The sequence below is a fragment of the Ricinus communis genome, chromosome 2, assembly GCF_019578655.1.
Source record: "Ricinus communis isolate WT05 ecotype wild-type chromosome 2, ASM1957865v1, whole genome shotgun sequence".
NCBI classification, from domain to species: domain Eukaryota; kingdom Viridiplantae; phylum Streptophyta; class Magnoliopsida; order Malpighiales; family Euphorbiaceae; genus Ricinus; species Ricinus communis.
In genome coordinates, this window is record NC_063257.1 from 14,244,240 (window position 1) to 14,254,649 (window position 10,410).

Genomic DNA, 10,410 nt, shown 5'->3' on the forward strand with positions numbered 1-10,410 from the left:
GAAGCTGTGATGAATAAGCCATTTCTGAGCCTTACCTTGTCCTTCTTCAGCACGGCCTTGACTCGGCCCATGCTGACTAGCACGGCCTTGACCACGGCCGTGCTGAACCTCTGAGTTCGACATTTCTAACCATTCAACTTCCTGCCTACATTTAACATACATACATACATATTCAGGCTATAAGTGAAGTAAAAATATATTAAAAAGTGAAGCTAATGTTCACCAATAACCAAAAATCCAACTTAAGGTATTAAAAACTTCAACTTAAGCAATTAAGTTCAATAATTAAGTAAGTGCTCTAACTACAACCAAACATGCAAGTAACTAATAAAAAATGTAAAACTAAATATGGGAATACCTCCCAAAAGCGCTTCTTTTTTGTTGACTCTTTTAGCTGGACTCAACACCAGACTACTCTTGTTAGAAAAGCACCATGTTCACTCGCTCCTTAACTTCTAACGAGTTCTCGTGATAATGCTTCAGCCTATGCCCATTAACCTTAAATTCTCCCTTCTCCGGATGATACAGCTCCATTGTGCCATATGGAAAGACTTGCTTGACTACGAATAGTCCTGACCATAGGCTCTTCAACTTACCTGGAAAAAAACAAAGACTTGAGTTATATAAAAGAACCTTGTCTCCAACTTTGAACTCTTTTGAGCCTCTCAATCATTGATCATGCCGCTTCTTCATCCTATCCTTGTAAATTAGGGAGCTGTCATAAGCTTGCTGATGCCACTCCTCTAACTCATTCAGCTGACATTGTCTTTCTTTACTTGCAGAATCAACACTAAAGTTGTATGATTTCAAAGCCCAAAGGGCCTTGTGTTCCAATTCAATAGGTAAATGACATGTCTTACCATAAACTAGCCTATATGGTGTAAAACCAATAGAGGTCCTATAAGCTACTCTAAAAACCCATAATGCATCATATAACTTGGCAACCCAATCCTTCATACTAGTCCCCACGGTTTTCTCTAGAATGTGCTTCAAACACCTATTAATTACCTCCACTTGCCCACTAGTTTGTCGGTGATAGGGTATAGCGAACCGGTGTGTGACCCCATAGTATTTAAATACTTTCTCTAATTGGGTATTACAAAAATGGGTCCCCCTATCACTAATCGAAGCTTTAGGTGTATCAAACCTAGAAAATAATTTCTTAAGGAACTTAGCAACAACCCTAGCATCATTAGTGGGAAAAGCTTGCACCTCTGGCCACTTAGAAAAGTACTCAACAGCCATAAGTATGTACTTATTTCCATAAGAAAAAAGGAAAGGGTCCCATGAAGTTGATGCTCCAAACATTAAAAATCTCAACAACTTTTATACTAGTCTGGGCATCTCATCACCGGAACAGATGTTACTTGACCGTTGACATGCATCACAAACCTGGACAAAGGCTCTTGCATCTTGAAAGCTCGTAAGCTAGTAGAATCCTGCATCTAGCACCTTCCTAGTAGTATGATTGGCCGCCTGATGGCCTTTAGTTGGTCCCTCATGGAAATGCTTAAGGATTTGGAGAGTTTCCTCCCCATATACACATCGCCTAATCACTTGATCTGCAAAAACACAAAATAGAAAGGGGTCTTCCCAAATGTAGTATTTCACGTCAGCAAAGAGTTTCTTCTTTTGCTGATATGTCATACCCTTTGGTAGGACCTTTACAACCAAATAATTCGCATAATCAGAAAACCAAGGAGAATTGGTGTATACCTGCAATGAATACAAATGCTCCTCAAGGAAACTATCATCAATGGCTCTCTCATCAAGTGCTGCCAAACTCGGGTTCTCCAACCTCGATAAGTAATCCGCTGCCAAGTTTTCAGAGCCCTTTTTATCCTTAATCTCTATATCAAACTCCTGCAAGAGTAAAATCGATCTAATCAGTCTCGGTTTAGCATCATGCTTTCTGAACAAGTACCTCAATACGAATGGTACGTATAGACAATGGTCTTTGATAGCACAAGTTATGAGCGAAACTTGTCGAAGGCATAAACCACAGCTAACAACTCCTTCATAGTGGTGGTATAATACTCTTGGGCATCCGCCAACGTCTTGCTAGCATAATAGATAGGCTGGAACTTCTTCTCAAACCGTTGTCTAAGAATAGCTCCAACTACAAAATCACTAGCATCGCACATAAGTTCAAAGGGCAGCCCCTAATCAAGTGAAACCATGATAGGAGCTGTGGTTAGTAGCTTTTTCAATAACTCAAAAGCCTGTAGGAAATCAGCATCAAACACAAAAGGCACATCCTTAGCAAGCAATTAAGTAAGAAGCCTAGCTATCTTAGAGAAATCCCTAATGAATCTTCTATAAAAGCCAACATGCCCAAAAAAGCTCCTAACAGTTTTAAGAGAACTAGGGGGTGGCAACTTCGATATGGTCTCTACCTTAGCTCTATCTAACTCCACCCTCGCATGCGAAATCTTATGCCCTAACACAATACCCTCTCTCACCATAAAATGGCATTTTTCCCAATTAAGAACCAAGTTTGCCTCAACACAACATGCAAGTACACGCTCTAGATTAGACAAACAATGTGAGAAAGAGTTACCAAACACTGAGAAGTCATCCATGAAAACCTCTATATACTCCTCAATCATATCATGGAAGATCGCCATCATACATCTCTGAAAAGTAGTAGGTGCATTACATAAACCAAATGGCATCCTCCTGTATGCGAACATCCTATAGGGGCAAGTAAAGGTTGTCTTCTCCTAGTTCTCAGGTGCAATTGGTATCTGGAAATAAACTAAAAAGCCATCAAGAAAATAGTAAAACATATGGCCCGCTAGACTCTCAAGCATCTTATCAATGAATGGAAGGAGAAAGTGGTCCTTCCGGGTTACATCATTGAGCCTCCTATAATCGATGGAAACCCGAAAACCAGTTACCATCCTAGTCGATATCAACTCGTCCTTCTCATTTTTTATCACAGTCATCCTTCCTTTCTTTGGCACAACCTACACAGGATTCACCTAAGAGCTATCAGATATGGGATAAATCAAACCTGAATCAAAAAGTTTAATTACCTCCTTTTTCACCACCTCCTTCATGTTCGGGTTAAGTCATCTCTATGGTTGCACCACTGGCCTGAAACTATCCTCCATCAGGATTTTATGCGAACAAAAACTGGGGCTGATTCCAGAAATATCAGCAATTTTATATGCAAAGGTCGTAGAGTACTTCCTGAGAGAGGATAAAGTCATCTCCCTCTTCTCAGGAGTCAAGTCTGCTGCAACAATAACTGGCAGCCTCTCTGCCTCATCCAAGTAGGCATAACTCAAGTGCTTGGGCAATTCCTTCAACTCTAAGACTAGGGGGTCTTTAATAGAAGGTCTCACATTCTACACCTTTGACCTGTCAAGAGAAATAAATGGGTTAATAGAACGGCTGGGCTCACTAGCCAGCAAACAAGCGAGCTGTTGCTCCAGCACTTGCTCGTTGGACAACTCCTTCTCATCTCTCTACAATGCGACTTGTAAAGGATCATCAAGCAAAATCTTCTGCATATGAGACTCAACAATATCATCCAAGACATCCACAGAAAATACAATATCATCATGGTCTAAAGAATGTCTCATGGAAGTCGCTAGATGTAACAAGGAAAGGTCTACCTAAGATCAGTGGCACAATACTCTCACCCTCCATATCCATGACAACGAAATATGAACTTGTCTACCTTAACAAGCACATCCTCAACTATACCCCTAGGAATCTTAATAGTCCTATATGCTAACTGAATGCTCATCCTAGTGGGTTTAGGCTCACTCAAACCAAGTCTATCAAACAAGCTAGTGGGCGTCAAGTTAATACTAGCTCCTAAGTTAGCTAAAGCACCACTAATAGGTAATTCACCAATAATACAGGGTATAGTAAAACTCCTTGGATCACGCCTCTTAACAGGCAACTTATTTTGTAGAATGGTGGAGCACTCCTCGTTCAGGGTCACCAATCCCAAGTCCTTTAGCTTCCTCTTGTTGCTCGATATCTCCTTCAAGAATTTCGCGTACTTCAGCATCCGCGAAATAGCCTCAACAAAAGGAAGGTTAATGTGCAGTTATTTAAAAAGGTCTAGAAACTTACCAAACTACTAGTCAATCTTTTCCTGCTTCAGTCAAGCAGGGTATGGAATCGATGGCTAGTACTCTCTCACAGGACTCTTCTTCTTATCCTCAGCTCTTATAGGCTCTATCTCCTCAGGCTCTGGCTCCTTCCTGACAGGCTCATCCTGCACAACAACATCATCATCATTAGCTACAGGTAAAGAACTAGATAACTGCTTACCTGATCGTAAGGTGATAGCCTTGTAGTGCTTCCTCGGGTTAGAATCTATAATGCTGGGGAGCATCCCTGGCTGTCTCTCAGCCAACATCTTAGAAATCTGGCCTATCTGGTTCTTCAAATTCTGAATGGAGTCCTACTGATTCCTAAGTGCACTGTCCGTCTGCTGGAACCTATTATCAGTAGAGGACATAAACTTCATCACCAACTCCTCGAGGTAGTTGGGATGGACCAGCCTGCTGCTGGGACTGTTGCTAATGCAATCTCTGAAAACCCGGTTGTCCCTAGGCGTTATTATTCCTCCAACTGAAGTTGAGATGATTATGCTAACTTGGTTGTCTATGTGCATTACCCATATAGTCTACATGTTCAAGGTCAACAAAAATAATAGAGGATAGAGAAGGAGAAGAAGTGGAAGGTGAAGCACACATACCTCCCACATTATAGTTTGCACTATAGTGCGAGCCACCACAGAACTCGTAGCCAATCTGTGTTGCATGAACCGGCATTTGGAGCTGGTCTATTTTCTTGGCCAAGAGCTCCACTTGAGCTGCCAAGGCTGCTGTAGAATCTAACCGGTTGACCACTCCCTACTTAACTGACCGACTCTTAGAGGATTGCCACTGGTAGTTGTTCATGGCCATCTCCTCTATCAGATTCTGCACCTACTCCGGCGTCTTACTGGTCAGGGCCCCACCTACTGCAGCATCTACCATCTACATGGTAGCAAGGTTCAAACCACTATAGAAAGTTTGAACCTGCATCCATACTGGTAATCCGTGATGCGGGCAATATCAAAGCAAGTCCGTGTACCTCTCCCAGGCATCACAAATGTTCTCGTCATCGAACTGCATAAAAGAAGATATGTCATTTCTCAATCTAGCAGTTTTAGCAGAAGGAAAGTACTTATATAAAACTTCTCAGCCAAAGAACTCCATGTTGTAATAGTGTTGGCTGGGAGTGACTGCAACCATCTCTTCGCTCGGTCCCTCAAAGAAAATGGAAACAGCCTCAACCGAATGGCAGCATCAGTCGTTCCATTTATCTTGAAGGTATCACAAATCTCTAAGAAATTGGCTATATGAGCATTTGGGTCCTCGCTCGGTAGTCCCCCAAATTGTACACTATTCTGGACCATTTATATCACGTTCGACTTTATCTCGAAGTTATTAGCTACCACAGGTGGTTGCAATATACTCGTCTGTGTCCCTGTAAGAGAAGGTCTAGCAAACTCGTACATTGTCCTATTTTCATCAGTAGCCTGATTGTTGTTGTCTCCTATCTCTACTAGTCTATTCATAGGGCTTCAATCTTTATTTGCGCCTCCTCTTCTTCTTGCATATGCTTCCTCAAAAGACGGAGGGATCGCTTTAGTTCAGCAAGAGGGTCTACAGGAGTAGGATTAGAGCTCTTGGTCATAAACTACCTGAAATTAAGAGGCAGCAACCAAAGAACACAAAAATGAATAAAAAAATAAAGAATCAAAATATAGAAGACAAAAATGGCTAGAGTAACACAAACACAAATTCACTCTAGTTCACATAAAAAGTTCCCTAACAATAGCGCCAAGAACTTGATGAGCTATTTATGCAGCTACAATCTAAGGCAGTGAACCTATTGATGCATACTAGCACTAATAGCGAGTATTAAGGTCGTATTCCCGGGAAAGGGTGAGCCAAGAACTACTCCAATATCTTATGTTATCTAACCTTAACTAATAGTGAAGAAGTTACTAATCTATAACTAGGTGCAAGATAAATGATTAACTTAATGCCAAGCAATCTGCAAAGGTTTAATGAGACAATCGAGGAAAGAAAGCAAACCCAAGGGGGACCTAAGCTAGTTGGATTTTAACAAAGGTAGAAATTAAATTGATTACCAATTATGATCACCCGTGAACGGATTCTAAATTGAATTCGAGTTCCCTCTACACCGAATTCCTAAGCCTAAGAACCTAAACGACGGAATCTCTTCCTAACAATTGATTTTAGGTTAGCCTTAAGATTAATCCACTGCTATTAAGAGTTGTAAATTCTTAATCCGGCTAGTTAATTACCCTTATCTCTAAGTGATTATTAACCAGTTCTTGCTATTCAAAATTCCAATTACTAAATAAATTTCTCAATTACAGAAAGCAATCTAAAAAACACAATTCACAATGTCTCATGAATAATGCGATATCTTATTAATACTGAAAGCAAGAAGAATACAAGAATTGAAACTCAAAATCTCATAAACATGAAGTACAATCCAACAAACAAAGGAACCCTAATGGGTTTTAGCAGCTCTAGCTACTCATACTAATGAGTAAAATAAAATAAAGAACAAATGCATAAGAGGAAATTGGAAACATGTACACCCTTCTTCTTCAAATTAGATGGACAGTCTTCAATCTCCAAATCTGAATAATGAACCTCGAATTGCCTCTTAAATGCCTCAAAATCCACTCTTGATCTTCAATGTGATGCTTGAACCACTGAAATTTGTCCTTCAATGTGTAAAATGGTCTCTCAAAGTCGAGCGTCGAAGTCTGGAAAAAGATGGCTTGCGTACGTATATGAGTTTCAAGGTCAGGAAGGTCGAACCCCTCAAAACAAAGCGAAATAGCCTATATAATTAATTCAGCACGGTCGTGGTCAAGCCTGTGCTAGTCAGCATGGGCCAAGTCCAGGCCGTGCTCAACCTCCAAGTCCAAAATCAACCCCTTGCTCCTTGACCGTGCCCTCGCTGGTGCTGAGCCACGACGGGCCATGTTGGAGGCCGTGGTGGCCTCAGAAAACGTGCCAAAAAGCCATATTTGAAGATTAAGGGCTAATGGTTCAGCACGGCCAGAGTCCAGGCCGTGAGCCTTTGTCCAATTTGGATGAATTCCAGTCCGTTTTCGCACGTATCGCCCTCAAGCACTGATAATGTTCCTCAATGATCACTGAAACATGAAAGGAACCAAAATACAGGTGATTCTAGCATAAAACAATATAAGTATGCATAAAAATGTAAGTGATTGGGCATATAAACATGTGTAACACAATGCATATCAACTTTGTTCAAATTTATCGTTATTCCTCATTGACTCACAATATGACCCATCAGCTTCCCTGATGTCATTTCGAACACGCTCTTCTTCGGGTTCATCCTTAGGTTATACCTTTCCACTCATCCAAGAAATCTATCTATAGCTTGAAAGTGCCCTTCCCTTTGTTTTAGATTTGACCATCATGTCATCCACGTACACCTCAACCTCCTTGTGCATCATATCATGAAATAAGGTAGTGGTTGCTCTCTGATAAGTCGATCATGCATTCTTTAATCCAAAAGGCATAACCTTGTAGCAATATATGCCACATTCGATGATGTATGCCATCTTCAACTTTTCCATAACCGCTATTATAATATGGTCGTATTCGAAGAATCCATCTGTAAAAGAATACATCGCACTAGAAGCTGCACTGTCGACTATCACATCGATATATGAAAGAGGAAAGTCACCCATGAGGCAAGCCTTGTTCAGGTCCCGATAATCTACACACATCCGAACTTTTTTATCCTTTTCCAGGACTGGGACGATATTCACAACATTCAAGGTAATAAAATTATCAAGGAAACTGGCTTTCACCTGCTTGGCGACCTTTCCTTAGATCTTTTTTTTACATTTCAGCCTTAACCTTCTTGTCTTCTGCTTGATAGGCTTGATCTGTGAGTAGGTAGGGATGTGGTGCTTCACTATCTTTCTATCTAGTCCTAGCATATCATCGTATAACCAAGCAAATACCAATTTTCTTTTTTTAAAATATTTTTAAAATTCTCTCCTCTAATCAAGAGTTATATCATGAGTAATAGAAATATTCCTAAGGTTTTCATTTGTGCCTAAATTAAATGAATCAATTTGAATAGAATTTATATTAAATATGCACATATCATGATTATTAAAATGCACACTACCATCAGAAAGAACATCACATAGGTAAGCAAAAATTGGATTTTATATTATTGCTCTTAGAAGCAAAAATGCTATCATCCTCATAAAGATCATATGTTAATACATCAATTTCTTCATAAAACACATTAATAATATTCTCTTCTACTGCTACAACTAAACTTTGCTGGCTCAGGTCCTCAAGTAGGCTAATGAATTCCTTTAGATTTAGCTTCTCAAACTTAACAGTGACTTTCTTTTGAACATCCATGATGCTTAGCTTAATCATCGTATCGAAAATCAAGCTCTTAAAGATCTCAAGTCTCGGCACCTCAGTCCTACCTATAGTAATGGGCTTGGGCTCACCAAAGTTGGTTTTCTACTCCTTAACAAAAACTAGAGTCTTACCCTTCGGTTTGCCTTCATCTTCATCCATATTATACCCCAAGTCATATCAAGTCTTCTGCCCCTTGAAATCCGCATCTCTACAACTCTTTGCTCATTCTTTCCTAGCCTTATTTTAGGCATGAAGTCCATCTTCTTAAACATGCTAGCCACCTTAGTATCCATGTAATCCTAGAGAGCACAACAACCTGAAATCTAGGCGGAGCATCAAGTTCCTTAGCAGCCAACTTCACCACTCTCACCATTAATAATGACTATCTGCCCCCCATGAGGAAACTTGACCTTTTAGTGCACAGTAGATGGCACTCCTCCTAGGGCATGAAACTAGGGCCTTCCTAATAACAGTGGACAGGTTACTCGGATATCCAAGATGGTGAACTCATCCTAGGATTCTATATGGCATGTCTTCACTAGAGTTGAGAACATCCCTTCCACTTCCCTCTTGATTATCATAGGCTCTTATGACCATATCGGATGGCTTCAGATCTTTTATAGTCATTCCTAGTTTAGGAAGAATGCGAGAAGGACAAACATTGATGCTGACATATCATCTACCATCATATAGGAAGTTCTTTACCCTTTCACTTCATCTGCAAATGTAAAGGGCCTTATTATGATCCCTTCCCTCTAGTGGCAAGTCTTCATCCGACTCAGGGGTAGCTGTTGTACTTATGGTAATGCTAGTCAAGGCCTGAATTAGAGCCTTTATGTGATCTTGCGAGTGCATGAGGCATTTCCAAATATTGGTTGTCTTCTTATTCTTCTTCAATTCTTCTAATAGCCTTTTGTCATCTTCCTTTAATCCTTCCTCGACCTACTTTAACTATTGAGCCCCCTTGTCACTACTCTTTGCTTTTGACCCAGTCTCTTTGTCGGAATCACTATCTCCCCATATGTCTTTTGCGTTATTGTTTTAGACTTCACATTCACCCCCTGAACTATACCAGATGTCGATAGTCATGACTGACTAATTTTCCCCTTATTTCAATATTTTCATGATGCAATTATTGCTAACTAGCTGCTCTTCACTATTCGATCCTCAACCACTCGGCACAATATCCTCAATTTGAATGTTAGCTAAAGGAGGCCTCGAGTTGTTGGAGCTCTTCCCAAATCACTCCCTACAGGTCATCAATAACAGTATCCTTGAGAATCTCAACATCTTGTTCATTAGCCCTTCCGTTAGCCATTTCAGTTCAGTCACAGAAGGTTAACCCTTTGGTCTTTCAAGATACTCCTACACGAACCAAATCTTTAGAGAAATCGGTACTCTCTCCAGCCTACCACTTTATTGTCTCTTCCAACCTAAAGCATAATCTATATGGCTTCAAAACCATGAGTTAGAATGATGCATATGTGATGCATAAAGTTAGAGGTTAACAATCAAATCAAAAGAAAATATAGATTATTCTACAACTATCCTTCCAACTATATTACTCTGGCACATGTTTTGAGATGAGTGTATCTTTTTTAGGATTTTTGGTCTGGGCTTATTATCAACAAGGGATAATAAGTACCGATGCAGATGCCAATAGCAATTTAAATATACAAGGTGATATTTTCCAATATAAGGGTAAAGCTTACATGTTTTGGGCTAAAACCTCCCAAGATGTGGGCTTAAACTCTTCCAAAGGAGAATATCTCAACAAGCAAGCAATTAGGTACTTAGGGGAGATTTCTACTGTCGTTACCATAAATTGGGTCTTGGATAAGAAAAAAAGGCTCCCACAAGTCAAATATCATTTCTTTGCTCATCTCCCCAGTCAAGGGTCCATATGACGGAGGAAATTTATCTATACATG

At 40.1% G+C, this 10,410-nt stretch overlaps 1 protein-coding gene and 1 non-coding gene across 2 annotated transcripts; one reads left to right on the top strand and one right to left on the bottom strand.

Annotated features, from left to right (window-relative positions):
- Positions 1-669: 669 nt before the first annotated feature.
- Positions 670-1,245, bottom strand: LOC107261192. Its single transcript, XM_015718671.2, has one exon. The coding sequence runs from the start codon at positions 1,243-1,245 to the stop codon at positions 670-672; it is 576 nt and encodes a 191-aa protein (XP_015574157.2).
- Positions 1,246-5,064: 3,819 nt separating this feature from the next.
- Positions 5,065-5,171, top strand: LOC112534742. The gene has a single exon (XR_003079004.2). It is a non-coding gene; the product is annotated as a small nucleolar RNA R71 (small nucleolar RNA).
- The last annotated feature ends 5,239 nt before the right edge of the window (positions 5,172-10,410 follow it).

Excerpts from the sequence above, each read along its gene's own strand:
- LOC107261192 (XM_015718671.2), bottom strand. The coding sequence starts at position 1,245 with ATGGCTGTTGAGTACTTTTCTAAGTGGCCAGAGGTGCAAGCTTTTCCC.